At 40.1% G+C, this 16,466-nt stretch overlaps 2 protein-coding genes across 2 annotated transcripts in view; one reads left to right on the top strand and one right to left on the bottom strand.

Annotated features, from left to right (window-relative positions):
* The window catches only part of LOC122407097 (nucleolysin TIAR), a 610,998-nt gene that overhangs the window by 216,408 nt on the left and 378,124 nt on the right, over positions 1–16,466 (bottom strand). The window lies entirely within an intron of this gene.
* On the top strand, positions 7,179–13,465 carry LOC122407095 (uncharacterized). Its single transcript, XM_043413081.1, has 3 exons — positions 7,179–8,531; positions 8,666–8,751; positions 8,826–13,465. The coding sequence occupies exons 2-3, from the start codon at positions 8,696–8,698 to the stop codon at positions 13,399–13,401; spliced, it is 4,632 nt and encodes a 1,543-aa protein (XP_043269016.1). The 5' UTR covers positions 7,179–8,531; positions 8,666–8,695; the 3' UTR covers positions 13,402–13,465.

Here is a 16,466-nt window from a genome sequence, read left to right as displayed (position 1 = left end):
GGAATGGATTATCGGAGCCGGGTCGAGACCTACGTCATCTGCGTCAGTGCTCACGCTCAACATATTTGGAACACTCTTCTTTTCAGCCCCAGGCAACGAGCCTGGAAAAAAGCTTGCAACGTTTTTCCAAATTTTCATGAAAAACGCTATGTGCTTTTCGGATATTATTCTGTAATCTGAATATATTTTACGTTTAAATAACAGCAGCCGATGAAATTGATAGCAACGACAAATCATCTGTGATGTATATCGGATTGTTCGGTGCGCCCCATCGTGATGCATGGCTCAACAGATATCCGATTCGTGCATTCAACATTTTTAAGAATGTTATTTATATTTCCATTTTCCGCGAATTATCTCGAGGCCCTCTCGATTTATGGGCGCAGTTCGCATAGAAATTTTCTTCCACCTCGCAAAATCACCCGGATTCAAAAAGAGGCGATCATTATTAGTCTTAAGCAAAAGCTTCAGTAGCATCTTATACGTCGAATTCAACGAGCGATTTGACGAGTGATGCTGCATCATCGTTTATGAAAGTAAATGATCGACCGAAAGAGAGCACAGAAAATATGAAATAAACTCGAAAACAATGAAGCATGAAAAATGAAAATTGAAAATTGAAAGCGCTTATCGTTCCTCGAATGGAAAAGTTCCGACACACCGTTTCTTCGAAATTCCCCCAGGGTTCCTAAGCTGACCTCGTTTCCAGCCAAAAATCCAACAAAAACGTAAATTTCCTTGGGAGAACGAAATTAAACCGCTGTGTATGGCTCCCAAGTTAAATTCAACCAGTAAAGCAACGTTTTCATGTTGCCGGCTTTCTACGAATGAAATAGTACATAAATGTTAGTCAGTTTGAACCCACTGATACTATGCTAGTAGGAAAAGGGCGGGAGACAAGAAGAGGGCGAGAGAGAACGGCGCGCACACACACACACACACATACACACACACTCACACAACTCTTTGAATAGTCTCGCTCGTTCGCACGAGCTTGCAAGCACTTGGCGACCTAATCTTTACAGCCGTCATAAACTCACTTTTTCATAGTGTATTTCCTTCGTATATCTGTCCTCATCGAGAGGTGAGCTCTCCCTGCTCGTTGCAACTGTCACAACTGTTTGTGTCTCTGCTTGACTGACTGACACGCTGTCTATTCGCATTCGCACATGTGCATGCATGAAGTTATATATACAGATGGGATTCGCACGTATACGTTTATGGGGTGAGTTACACCTTTTGCACTTGTTCAAAGAGAGGAAGAACGGAGGTAGAGGAGGGGAGGGAGGGCGAGAGAGAGGGAGATGAGTCAACACAACTCACGTACATCGTGAAATGAATTTTATTTACTCTGCAGATACGTGCTAAAATAAAAACAAAAGAGAAGTAAAAAAGTGCAAGGCAAACAGAGTAGAGATTTTTTAAGCGCCGTTGCTGCGCGCTTTTTTTTATTGTCGAATTGCAAATTGAATCTTGTAATCAATCTGTTCGCAGATCTCTGCTGTGCAATGGGAAAGCGTGCAGGATTAATGTTTCTATCGAGATCCAAGCGACGATTGACCGTCCTGAAATATTGTGCTCGTGTCAATGGCTGTAAAAACACACGATGGAACTTTTAATTTCTCGTACACATTCGTTCCGAGGGATTTCATTTTATGGGCAAGACACTTTTCAGGATTTTCACGTATTTCACAAACATATCGCTCCTCCCGGCTTGCGTCCAGAGCTTCTCTGGTGCTATCAGATTTGAAGCGTCGCGTGACTGATATAAAATTTTCTCGATTCCCTTTTTTAATGGGTAGATGAGCTCCGGGATGAGATCAACCGCTTTCATAATATTTAGTACGATGAGGCCTCTGATTCACTTACGATGCTGATGCGGGCTACAAAAAACTCCCGCATCGTTGAACGCCATGGCTCCGCGCGTTCAAGGGGATGAGAATATACGCGTTTTTCCAGCCTGCTCACCTTTTCGCTTCTTGTTCTCATAACGCGCTTGCGGCTACACGAACCAACTACCATTTTCGTTATTCACGTTGCCGCATCTCCTATAATTTTCCATTTCACTCCCGGCATTTGGCTGTTTCTCTTCAGAAACGAGAGGGCGGTTTGGCCACTCATAATGGGATACAGGTAGACGCGATGTACACGAGAATTTTGTATGACAAAGTGATTGGTATTAAGCCCATGACATGCTAAAACGAGGGCGTGCCACGGAGTCCACACCCGCGAATATGTGCGCCCGCATCTCCCTCCCTTCCCCTCTGCCTTCGTGTTTTTCATTCTCGTTTTTCGCCTCCCAATTTTCCTAGTCAAATCCGCAGGCTCGCAGGAGAATTTCGTTTACAATGAATTTGAATCCTCGATCGATGAGCGGGCGAAAAATGAAACGTGTGATAGGATAGAACTCCAAATCGCATCCCCTGCATGCGGGCATGATGAAGCGAAGGTGTAAATACTTCAACGGGATGAATGAAGAACGGAAAGAGCCAGAGGAATTGGAGTTTTTGCTTGCAAGTTGAACGTCAGGTCGAGATTGACGATTGTGAATTTTCCATCGACAATTCAGTTGGAGTTTAATACTTTTTGGAAGCAAAATTATTACATCGAGTGGAAACTCTTGGGTGAGATCGCCATTTTGATATTTAACTTCACTTCTTTCGATGCTCGGCCAAAACTTTTTGCAGTCATACGAAATTTCTTCTTGATTGACACCTGAAAAATACCCTTCGGAATAATAAATCGAACGCTTGTTCCTTTCGCGTATTTCATCACACGTGGACGTAGAAATACTCAAGTTTTTGGGCAATAATCCCTTCATCGTTGTCACTTGGCCTGATATTTTATTGCGGAGGAGCGTGGACAAAAGCAGTGAACGCGTGAGCTTTTATTTCCAACTAATTTCCGTCTAACGACAGAGCCCTTTCGAGTGGGGTCCGACGAGCTATTTTTTCGACGAGCTTCCAGGAAATTGTCTTTGGAGGTGACTCGTAGCGAAGCGTACCTACTTCCGGCTGGATCTCTTCATGAAAAGAGCCGAGTTTTATATCATCTCTCAGGATATTTAGCGTCGTACAAAAGACGCGGATTTTGGATGTGGAGCGGGGCGTAAACGGACGTGAGAGGATCGAGGATTGCTGCTAATAAAGCTCTCTGTTCTTGTCCTTTCAAGCATCATTGTTGCACGAAAATTCAACGACCTCGTCCCGGGAATAATATGATGTTACAGGGAAATCTATAGGAAGAGTCAGAACGAAGCACAAAGTCGAATTTGAATGAAAATCCGCGACTGAAAATCCGCCACCGAATAATGAGTCTCACCTTCCAACCGATTTCCAATTACTCCCCGAAAATGGTAATTATACCAGTGAATTTTCTCAGCAGATAAACCTCCGATAATTTTAACGATAAAAAAACGATCAAAAGTGGCAAAGTCGTTCGTTGCTATAAAATCCCTGGACAACGGACCTGGTGAACGGGTTGAATTGCGACGGTATTCGTGCTGGACACAACTTTGACACGGTGTGCTCTGAAAGGGGTGGCTGAGTCGATACGTAAAGCGATATCCGTCACGATCGTTCAAGCACACGACGAGACAAGGTCTCTTTCCGCTTAAGCCTACCGGATAAGCGTTTGCTTTGTCACCGATACTGATACTATTTCTAGAGTATCTGGATACGTGTGCAGACACAGAGAAACACACATCAAGGTGTGTACGGATGATCCACGTGGCTATAACGATGCAGATGTAAATGCGTGGAGGTCCCAAAACTGGGGAAGCGATTTGGAAGTGACGGGACGTTGGCAGGTGCGTTGGTCCGTTCTCCCGGCGTCCCCTCTCGTCACAGAGGTTGTGTATATCTCCAACGTGGTTTACCGATTCCCTTGCGTTGCCACAAATGCCATCGGCAGCCTCCACCACACCGTGACCACCGCCATTACAACGAGATGGGCAAAGAGAGAGAGAGCGAGAGTGACGGAGAGGGGCAGGAATCGCGAGGGATTCTGCGGAGGGATCCGGAACGCTTGAGAGATCCAAGAGGGAACCCTCTGAACACGGACATGGCCAATACACATCGAACCCGAATGAACATACCATGGACAGGACAAAGAGAATCCACGATTTAGATGCAACGTCGAGAGTACACTGGAGTTAGTACGGAGGCGGCGTCATCGTCGTTTCCGTTAGTAGAGCGCTGGAATCCCGATTCTCCACGCTCCAAACGATGACTTATGATTCGATTACGAGAAAATAAAAGATCGTGAAGCGAGTTCGAGTTACTGGAATCATCGTTGTTATCGCGGAATCAATTGAGGCTTGCGACACGAGTGAATTCAGACTCGTGTTTTCTTTGGCATTTCATTCGTTTTTTCTCGAATTATGATTCGACGGAGTTGAGGCGTTGGAAACAAACTCACTGCGCTCGTCAGTTAAAAACCGCGGTAAACGTATACGCAACGATTGATAAGGGAAAGATATAAAAAATTTGAATAAAAGCAGAGCGTTCGAAACGAGGTTCGTTAATTTTTATAAGGTTACACAGTCACATCTCAAACACGCCACAGCCAAAAACCATTTTCGTTTTAATTACGTTTTTTAATCCAACGTAAATGAAAAACTAATGCCTGTACTGCAACAAAATCTCAGATGGATAAATACTGTTTCGTGTAACTGGAGCGGAAAACGACGAAGTACGTGATATTGCCGCATGAAGCAAAGACTCGTGACGCATTCGCATGATTATTGCGAATGTGGTTACGCTTTTTTATCAAGCTTTTTTCAACCGACTTCATTTGGAAGCACGTTTTTATGATTTTTTTCCTCCCTACCCGCGAACCCGCTCAGCTTTCACTTTCATCAAACAACTTCATTCCGAATCGCATTTTTACAGAATTGTTTTTCTTACGCTACTTGAGCTTCTCTTTCCAACTATTTTTACATGAAGCTCATATTCGTATGTTTGCAGATTTCAACAAAAACGTGTATGCGCGTAGAAATACGATTGCATCAAAAATGCTACTCCCCCCAGCTTCTCATGGTACAATCGCATTTTTTCTTCACGTACACTCAACGCACACTATTCACTCGACTATTGCATTATCCTACCGCTGGTTATTCTGTTTACTTCATCCACTTGGTCCCCGACGCACGATTCAACCAAACAAGCTGCCTCTCTCTTGTGTCTGACTATTTTCGGAGCCCTATCACTTTCTCGTCTCTTCATGGGCAGATTGTGGCTCTTGAAAGCACTGATTCACGTTGAGTGTGCCAGAAATTCATTTTCCTTGTGATTCAACAGGGACAAAACAATTATTTTTTTTTCGAGAAACCATTGGAGGTTTCGCACGAAAAAAGGTGATTGAAAAGGGCGAATGAAAAGCTCGTAAATTCGAATTTTACGAAGTGAATTTGAGTTTTTCCATCGACTGTGGCATTGTGAACGGTCCTGTAGCTCTCTACGGGGGCGCTGATAGAGGAGTTAAAGTGTGCCCGGGCGTGTGTCGTTATTGGAAACGATCGACGTAAATTTAGTCTCCGGGGAGAAGAAAAAGCGGAGCAGCGGGGGTGGGAGAGACCCCGAGAACCGAAATCCCAGTAGCTCTTGTCGCTACTTGGCCAGACTCTGCTTTGGTTAACGAATCCTCGACTATTGGATATGGGAGGCTGGGAACACTCGGGCGAATGGTGAACGAAGCTGCGGCTTGGCGAATGGCTTACATAGCCCGGGACGAACCTCGGGCTCTCGGCGGAAGCGATTTTCTCCTCTCGATACGGGATAATAATTCGAAGAGCCGGGCCAGATCCGCGGATAGGTAGATACGCCGACGTCGAAGCCGGAAAAATACTACGGATATGTGGTTTTTCTCATTCTCTTTTCTTATATCTCTTTTATCCCGAGTTCCCCTTTTCTCTTTCGTTTTCATTGTTATTCAGTTTTTTCACTAGATTCGTTCACCGTCAATTATAGCGACGGTTCCACGTCGATTCTTCTCGTTAAAGAGATCAACCGAGCATTTGTAATCGAGTGGTCCTTTCCGTCGGATCAACAGATTATTCCAACACACGAGTGATCCTTCGAGCGAGATTATTCGAAACGTTCTTTCTCGAACGGTTCGACACTGAAATTGGCAAGTCGATATTCTTTAGTAGCCATTCCCTTGATTTCATACGACTTTAAACGCTCGTCACTCATTTCGGGGATGTCTGCACCTCGCTGTGGAACCAGACGGATAATAACCGGCGCCACTTTAGCGCGGGAGTTTTCCATCGCGTTAATAGCCATGAAAAAGCGCGCATGCATAGTTTAGTATATCAGAAAACCGAGAGAAGGACCGTGAAAATGCACGGCAGTGATGCAAATAGTGGCGGTAAAGCCAGGAAAGTGTCAGACCTACATTGGCTTACACTAACGACCAGTATACAGTGAGAGCGTGTGGCCCATATCCGCTGTTTGAGCTGTCTACGCTGGTGCCGGAATACCCCAAACGGAATAGCCAAGTAAGGTCCTTTGTCCGTCCGAAAAGCTGCTGGTAAATACTTCTCATAGTGCTTCCAGAATTATACACACGTGTTCGATTAATAATGCAGGAAAAACGAGGCGCGATTGGTCACTCGCTACGTGCAGGTTACCGTATACAAAAGTTGGATCCACTTCCTCGAGAATCTTTGCTCCGAGCGCAGCAATCTGTGATTGAAAAGTTCTGGGATACTTGTGACGATCGATTGAGACACAGGAATCATTGAATGTCATTATCGAAGATTCTTATACGGAAAAACAATTTTTAGGGATCAATTAAAAGTTTGTGTTTTACGTTTGTTGGTCAGTAATCGTGCGGATGTTGTTTTTTTTTTTTTTTTTTCAAGTTATTTTATTTTCTCAAGTTGCCCTGTGCATTTACGGTATTTTTAATAGAAAATTGTAGCACATGTTTTTGCAACGCGGTGGCCAGGATTCACTCCGTGAAAATAGTAACTTTTTTTTGGTTAACAAAAATGTAGATCAGGTTGATCAAGTTCCTTATCCAGGAATGAAGACCGAGGGTGGCTGGTGAAAACTTACTTTTTCGACGATAGGACAAGAATGTAGCCAGCTTGGAAGAAAGAGTATTAAGATAGTGTGGCGGTTGCAAGAGAAAAGGGAAAACAATGCTAGGCCAAGCTACATAGATTTTGAAGTAGGCTATCTGTGAAATTAGTGTTAGCTGCAAACGGGCTGGGCCATTCTTTGGAGAATAGCTCTATATAATCCAGTGACATGCCTTTCATTCGGAGCTTCAACCTACAACTTTGTTATTAACAATTTCATGCGAAAAATCGCTGTTTTTTTGGTTTTTTGCATATAAAATGAAAACTATCAGGGTAATTGTGATAGTGTTAATACAAAAGTTGTAGAGAATTAAAATACGAAGAAAATGAACGGTCAAACGACTCAATCGGACCGTTAGTTTATGAGAAAATTGAAAAAAACCAGCAAAAAAACAGTTTTTTTCAAAAATTCATAACTCGGTCGTTTTTTGAGTTGTAGCGTAAACCCTCCGGCCAGTATTACTTATTAATACAAACTTTATTTGTGCGAAGAGCAGGCACTGTCCGATGCATAGTTTCCGATCCGTGGCCATTTCAAATTTTTACTATGCAATTTCCTAGCAGGCATATTACCGACGGATATTATGCGATTTTAATTTATCAAAACGATTTCAAAAGTAGAAGTCTCATACTTCAAAACGTTTATTTTGGTTTTGCGTGAAAGCGCTGAAAAACATGTTAGAAATAGAGCTGAATATGACGAAAATCGACCGAGCGCGCGAGAGTAGTAGAAGAGTGGGGGAAAGCAGCGGGCAAGGAGCAACGCGTATATATAGTAATACTTTCGCGCCGCGCGTATTTCATAATCTTTTCTTTCGAATATCTCAGCAACAAATAAGAATATCGGAACTCGTTTTTTTTTAATTCCGCGGTATCTCGTTCCGGGAAACACGTTTTTTTTATCAAATCACTAAAAAAACAAACAGGAGAGCATAATTTTCACTGTTTTCATTATAATTGTTTGTATTGTAAACAATTTTTTAAAAATAGGTGAAACCGTTTCGTTACATAAATGCATATACATGTAGGGTAAATAGTGAAATGAATGTTTGTAGTTTTTTGAAGTTATATACAGGACGCCAAAAATTGGAACATCTGCTCTGTGTACTCCGGCACGTTTTATCCCCACTTTCTCCCGATTTCGTACTGGGATACGGACACAACTGTCGTTTGGTTTGGCCTTGAATCCTCGGGAGGGGGAAATGACCTGCGTTTGCTAGCTTGGCTTGGCTTAGTTTCCAGCCAGATTTCAGAACTGCTGTACACATAATAATAGAGCCTATTGAGCAGAGCCTACGTTTTCTTTTCAAAAATTCAGTTTTATCCGTGATTTTGCTTTTACCCTGCAATTTTTTCTTTAAGTTTTACCTTTCATTTATTCAATTGCAAGTACACGTGAGTGTTTGAAGTGCTCGTCGAACGAGTTAAGCAACTATCAAAGAAGGTTAGTTCTTAATCTCATTATACTCCATTCAGAATCCAGACCTTGTATTGCATTTTCAGTTCTTGTGTGACAAATTGACATTTGAAAGCGTTAGCATTTATTTGAACATATCAGTAATTTCTTAATGTTTTTAGATAATGATTATATAAACATCGCGTTAAACTATGGAATGTTCTGAAGAGCTTGATATTGAACAAGCATCTACGTCTGCAGACGTCAGGTATTTTTTTTTGATTGAATCCGTATATCTGTTTGTGCATGTTCGTTAATAAACTTTTGAATATATTTCTTTAGAGACGTTCTCGATGCGGAAGATGATGAAAGTAAACAGTGGGAAGATGTTGATGACATTTGTTTACTTTGTGACAAGCCGATTGAAGACTCAAAATCGTGCACCGTTAAAGAAAGAGGTATCGCGACTTTTATATGTGCTAGTATAAAACGCAAAGATAAAAAAGATTCAAAATTAAGGAAATTGACACAAATCACAGTGCACGAATCGTGTCAAAAAATGTACCCTAGACAGGCCAATATAGAAATGGCTTTGAAGGCATCTAAAAAAAAGCACATACGGGACAAAATGCGCCGAAAAGAAGGACGTGAATTTGATTTCTCGATGAATTGTTTCTTGTGTTCCAAAAGGTTTCATGATTCAAAAACTAGAAAGCGTATATTAAAAAAAGAGACGATTAACAACATAATAATGCAGTTGGATGCTTATGAAAAAACTGAAGTCAATAAGATAATTGCATCGCGCGTGCGTGTTCTAAAAGATGAAAACGATGATTTTTATACCAAAAATAGTGTTTATTACCACTCTCAATGCTTGGCTCGTTTTTACACGTATCGTCCAACCAATATCATGGGACGACCGATCAGCGATGAAATGTCAGATTTAATGACTTTCATCATTAATTTCATAGTAGAAAATAGCGAAGAATGTCAGTTTTCTTTGAAAAGTATATTACAAGAATATACGAGCCACCATGGAGAAATGGAGTTTCCTCGATTTGACCGGATTGAACATCAATTGAAGCAACATTTCGAGGATGAAATAGTAGTTCATGCATGTAATAATGATCGCATTGTGTGCTTTAAACGTACTATTGGAAAATGCATAGAAGAAAGCTGGTATAGTGAGCGTAAACGTAATGAAAACGAAGAAAAGTTGAGAATCATAGAGTTGGCCAGCCATATTATTTTACAAGATATTCGAGCGATAAAATTCGATACGACAAATTACAACTCACCCGTTGATTTTCTAAACAACGCCACAGAATATGTGCCGAAAACACTTCAGCTTTTCCTTGATATTCTCATTAAAACCCACAAAAATACTCCCAAAGAACAATCTTGTAATAAATGGGGTAATAAGATAATAACAGCAGCGCACATTTTAATGTCATCTGTAAGACCAAGATCGTTTGTATCGCCTATTTTATTGGGCCTTTCAAGCATGATACATACGAAATATTCTGCGAAAGGACTTATCGATTCCTTACATAATATTGGTTTGTGCGCGTCTTATAGTGAAACTGTACGATTTGAAAGTTCAATTGTAAACGATTCAGGAAATTTCAATATCGTTTCCGACACGTATCTGCAATTTGTCTATGATAATGCCGACCATCGAACTGCTACAATTGATGGAAAAAATACTTTCCACTGCATGGGTGGTATAATGTGTGTTACACCCACATCTTCAGTTCAATTCAATAACAATGTTCCCCGCTTATCGAGGACATTTTCAAAAGATATTAGTGGCACGTTTGGTTTTCTACCGTTGACAGATTACAAACATAACAAGCCATTCAAGTTAGATAGCTTTACAGTACGTAATTGGAATGAGAAAGCGGATCATATTAATTTCACTATTGATATTGGATTAATTGATTTAATATATTTCTACGGAAAACATACTGCACCAAAACAAACGCCAAACTGGCATGGGTTTATGAACAATTATCATGCCAATAATACAGATTTCAAAATTTCCAAAATAATTGCATTACCTTTTATAAAAGCACCGCCAAGCGAACACACAACCATTTTAACCGCACTAATAGATGCTAGGAAACGAGCAGATACTAATAACCAAAAGCATTGCTTTGTTACTTTCGATTTGCCTTTGTTTATGAAAGCGAGTGAGATCATAGCGTCAATAGATGCACAGAATGACATACACAATTTACTGTCAGTTATTCCTCGTTTAGGGGGTTTCCACACAGCAATGTCATTCCTTGGATCTATTGGCGAAATCATGACCGGCAGTGGCCTCAAACAAGCTTTCTGCACTATTTTTGCTGAATTATCAGCTGAGAAAGCGTTGACTGGGCACGCTTTTTCTAGATCTGTGAGAGGCCACTTGTTGGTACAAGCTGCGCTTGCCGATACGATCTACCAGAAAATCGAATTAACAGATAGTGAGAGAAAACACTTGAATGATAGCCTTGAGAGAGTAGGAGAGGAAAATTTTCAAATTTTTTTGACCGACAGTATGATGACTAACATACTACAGAAATTCGTCGCAGTTTTGGAGAACTTGGAAAGGCAAGGCCCAACTAATAAACTGTGGGTGCAGTATTTCAAATTGATTTGTCTATTCCAAAGATTCATTGATGCAGAGAGATCAGGAAACTTCGACCTGCACATACAAACAGTTCAATTAATGATACCTTTCTTTTTTTCTTCCGGACATCATTTGTACGCGAAAGCTTGCTTACTATATGTTCAAAAAATGTCGAGTTTGAGAACAGCTATGGATTTCGTTGAATACGATAAATTTTGCAAACAAGGCTATTATACAATAAGACGATCCAATCGTTTCTGGTCTGGACTGTGGACTGATTTAACAATTGAGCAGGTATTGATGCGCTCCATTAAATGTAGCGGAGGTTTGACTCATGGTAGAGGATTAACGGAAGCTGTAATTGGGAAATGGGTATTATCGAGAGCTGCTGTTCTAGAAGTAATAAATTCAATGGAATTATTTTGCAGCATGACATTCGCTACTTCAGAGCAACATGTCGACAACCGAGTTACTCGAATTTCAAAAGACGCGGAAGATTTATTGAAATTAAAGCATTTCTTCACTATGTACAATCCATTTCCCAATACAGACAAGATTGTGGGAATTTATTCAGGAATGATCGGCGATTCGGACACTGTAAATTGTCACATGGCATTTGAAATTGGAAAAGCTCTGATGGTAAATACTTCGAATAAAAAATTTACAGATGTAAAGTACAAAAGAAGCAGTAAATTAGTTCATTTGGCTACAACAAATTCGTCAATTAAGAATGTAAGTAACGAAGACGTTTATATCTCACCGCTACTGTTATTCCAGAAGATTGCTTTAAATATTGAAAACCAGGAGGAGATGAAAGAGTACTGTAGCAATTATGAGCTATCTCCGATACCAATGTCATTATTTGATGAACAAGGTATGCGTAAAACAGCCAAATCGGCATTTTATTCAAATTTCAATACCACTCAAGAAATTGTAACATCGGGAAGCATAACATACGTTGTCGATGGCGGCTTCTTCTTGCATAAATTGGTCTGGCAAAATAATACAACAATAAAGAGTATTATCAGTAATTATGTTTCATATGCAAGTAAACATTACACGAAGAACAGCTTCATCGTGTTCGACGGTTATCCCGATGATGAAACATTAACAACGAAATCCGTAGAGCGTTCTCGAAGGAAAATGAAAAATATTGGTCGCGAAATCGCATTTGAAGAAAACACAATAATTACAAATCAAAAAGAATTTCTCAGTAACGAGAAAAATAAATCGAAAATAATTGATCTGATAAGCAAGACATTAAATACAGCTGGGTTCAGAACAAAAATTGCTCCTGAAGATGCGGATAGATTAATTGTAGTTACGGCTATTGAGAACTCTCGTATGAATACTGAAACAACTGTAATAATCGTAGGTGAGGATATTGATTTACTCGTGATTTTCTCTCAATTAGCGACAAACATGGAGAATATTTACTTCTGCAAGGAAGGTAAAAACGAAAAACACCAATTTTATGGCAGTAACAGTTTCAAATACGATAAATTACAAAACATTGTGGCGTTCATTCATGCTTTTTGTGGATGCGATACAACTTCGTGCTTTTATAAACTCGGTAAAAGTAAATTGATAGAAGCGTTTTCATCTGAAACTGAAATTGTGACACTCCTTGAATTGGCTTCAGTTTTCTATCACGAAAATGCGAGTCATGATAAAATAGCCGAAAGTGCATTCGATTTAATTCGGAAAATGTACTGCACAAAAACAGAAAAAAAATTAATGGAAAAATCGAAGTCTTTCTCGCTACACGATTTACGATATTTACACTTTAGCAAGGCTAAAGTTAAGAAAAAATTCTCTCTGGAGACTTTACCGCCGACAGAAGGAGCAGCGAAACAACACGCATTCCGAGCTTACTACCAATTACAATGTTGGTTAGGTAGAACGCATCTGAAAGCAACTGATTGGGGATGGTATGTGAGATCCAAGTTTCTAATGCCTGTAAAATCTATCGATCCACCAATCCCCAAAAAGTTGCTTCAACAAATATCGTGTTCCTGTACTAAAAAAGGATGCGTGAATACTTCGTGCAGTTGTCGCAAACACGGTTTGCAATGCACTAACCTATGTGTACACTGTGAAGAAGACACGTGTTACAATTTAGAAATAAGCGAAGTCTCTGCGATATCAGACGATGAATGCGAGGAAGATGTTTATAAAGAGCAGATTGTCATGCAACGCGAAATTTGTAGTGAAAGCGAAAATTCTTCTGAAACGGCTTATGTTGACGAAAATTTTGATGATGTTATTTCAATACCTTCAAAAAAAAGAAAATTATTGTAAATTTTTGTATTCTTTGATTTTATACATCCGCAAATATGCGTAATAAATATCACGATTTTTTGTACATCCTATCGATATTAATTTTCCTCCAAAAAAATTTCATCTAAAGTCACCATAATGTTTCTACAAAGACATAACAAAATATAATGCAAAAAATGGAAATTATGCTCTCCTGTTTGTTTTTTTAGTGATTTGATAAAAAAAACGTGTTTCCCGGAACGAGATACCGCGGAATTAAAAAAAAACGAGTTCCGATATTCTTATTTGTTGCTGAGATATTCGAAAGAAAAGATTATGAAATACGCGCGGCGCGAAAGTATTACTATATATACGCGTTGCTCCTTGCCCGCTGCTTTCCCCCACTCTTCAACTACTCTCGCGCGCTCGGTCGATTTTCGTCATTTTCAGCTCTATTTCTAACATGTTTTTCGGCGCTTTCACGCAAAACCAAAATAAACGTTTTGAAGTATGAGACTTCTACTTTTGAAATCGTTTTGATAAATTAAAATCGCATAATATCCGTCGGTAATATGCCTGCTAGGAAATTGCATAGTAAAAATTTGAAATGGCCACGGATCGGAAACTATGCATCGGACAGTGCCTGCTCTTCGCACAAATAAAGTTTGTATTAATAAGTAATACTGGCCGGAGGGTTTACGCTACAACTCAAAAAACGACCGAGTTATGAATTTTTGAAAAAAACTGTTTTTTTGCTGGTTTTTTTCAATTTTCTCATAAACTAACGGTCCGATTGAGTCGTTTGACCGTTCATTTTCTTCGTATTTTAATTCTCTACAACTTTTGTATTAACACTATCACAATTACCCTGATAGTTTTCATTTTATATGCAAAAAACCAAAAAAACAGCGATTTTTTGCATGAAATTGTTAATAACAAAGTTGTAGGTTGAAGCTCCGAATGAAAGGCATGTCACTGGATTATATAGAGCTATTCTCCAAAAAATGGCCCAGCCCGTTTGCAGCTAACACTAATTTGATTGAAAAATTTATGTAGCTTGGCCTATGCACCCAGGTGTATCTTTCTGGAGTTTACTTCGACTCTTTCTCATCTTTTTACATTTATTTTTCCACTCTTTCTTTCCTTCACACTCCACAGTACGTAACTTTTTTTCCGAGAGCGTGGGCGTCTCTTTAAAAAGTTGAACGTCTGCTTCTCCCGGATAGATAAACAACTTCTATGTCGTATCCATATACACGTGTACAGGGTGACCGATGAGAAATGGACTGAAAAAATTACCTTCGGAGACGAGATCGTCCGATCCTTAGTCGTTTAACTGTTTTTCGGAATAGATTATAAAATTGCAAAAGAAGAAAACCAATCAATGAACAGAAACTCCGCAGGAAGCTTGACGTTTACAAAATATTTTCTTTCACTATTTTTCAAACATGTTTTTCCCACTTTTCGACGATTTTATCAGGCTGAATTTTCTCGAGGTCTCTTCGAACCTCTGACGAGGCTCATTCGAAAAGTGCATTTTTGTTGCAACATTAATTGTGGTAAATAAAAAATAAAAAAATAAAAAAACTTAGAAATAAGTTTGCATGAAATATGTTCATTGAAAAGAAAAAAGTTTGGTAAAGAAGAGGATGGAGCTCATTTAACTCCATTTTCAGGAATACGTTGGAGAAACAAAGCCTTTTTGTTCCCATTTTTATGGTTGCTGGTACACGTGTGTCTATACGCGAATCACTCCTGGAAAAACAGGAGGGTGTCATGTGTAGGTTAAGCACATACCTATATATGCGCATACTTTTTAGTTCGCTCGGCAAGCGCAGTAGTTTCGTTGGTTGTAGTTTCGCAACATATTTACCGGTAGAATAGGAAAGATACGTTTTAGTTTTGCATTCGGTGTACGGAGACCGCGAGGTTGGGAAGAGGGAGGTTGGCTACAGGAGGAAATACGGGATCGTGCGAGGTCGTCTAACCGCGGGCTCGGGCGCTGAGGGATGCGGGGGGAAAGGGTTGAACGGAGAGAACAGCGGAAGCTTCCCCCTTTCGGTGGGAAGAGAAAGAGCAGCGTGTACACCGAAAGAAAGAAAGAGCGAGGAGGGCAGAGGGGAGGAAGAAGGAGCGAACTCGAGGATCGGGTCCCATGTGCCTGTCACGGTTTTACAAGTCCATAAAAAGAGAAATTTCAGACTGAGTTAAATATTGCCACGGTCTCGTACTGAATTTCAAGCGCGAGACTTTGAAACCCTATATATACGCAAAACCTTGCTTCTCAAACCTTCTGAAAAGTACCCGCCCCCGCGCACGTTGAGCTTTATAGGGTCGAATTTCGGCCTTATATTTCAACGGAACGACACGAGCCACGGGACAAGTGATGGAAGATCGATATTTAATTTTTTAACCTTCCGCTGCACAGGTGCGCATTATTTTCCTCCTCTTTTATTTCCTTCCTTTCTTTTTCATCATTGCTTTGAATAAAATTCAACGGGAGCGTGCTCAAATCGCATTTTTCATATCGCTCGCGATCCACAACTTCCGAATATCGAAGAGCAGTTAATATTTGATTTTCTCGGCATTTTTTAACACGACTATTGAAAAGTTTACGCTCGAATTGTGCAGCCGGAGCAATTGTGCGCGCTCTCGTAAAGCTTTAGCGATACTAAAACGAAACTCATTTGACAAAGATCTCTAGATTTCCTATCCCAACAGCTCTCACTCTGTTTGCTAGCTTTTTTCAACCTTTTTCCCCGATAATATCTCCAAACGTCCTCTAAAAAAATCAAGAATCAACCAATTCAGCACATCTTCTGCTGGATTAACTTCAACAAGTTATCATTTTCATATTCCTCTCTGAAATCATTCGATTTATTCCCACGGAAAGTTCACCAACTACACCAATGCTTTTCTGCTTTCGTCATTTCCTTTTTTTCAAATAGGTCGCGAATACATTTAACTCATACCGAGGGAACTCATCTCGTTTTACTATCTGTCAAAAAAATGGCCAATGAAAACCGCTTTTTAACGATAAGCTCTGCACATTTACAGAGCAAAGCGGACTGTTCCGTTTCGAAATGTTTCCGAAAATTTCGCAAGAC

The sequence above is a fragment of the Venturia canescens genome, chromosome 2 (genome assembly GCF_019457755.1).
Source record: "Venturia canescens isolate UGA chromosome 2, ASM1945775v1, whole genome shotgun sequence".
Lineage (NCBI taxonomy): Eukaryota > Metazoa > Arthropoda > Insecta > Hymenoptera > Ichneumonidae > Venturia > Venturia canescens.
The sequence above is the reverse complement of the archived record's forward strand: the minus strand, read 5'-3'. Positions and strand labels throughout refer to the sequence as shown.

Bases quoted from the DNA above. Each gene is read 5' to 3' on its own strand.
- LOC122407095 (XM_043413081.1), top strand. From the start codon at position 8,696: ATGGAATGTTCTGAAGAGCTTGATATTGAACAAGCATCTACGTCTGCA. The intron at 8,752-8,825 runs GTATTTTTTTTT...ATATTTCTTTAG, and splicing joins TCTACGTCTGCAGACGTCAG to AGACGTTCTCGATGCGGAAG.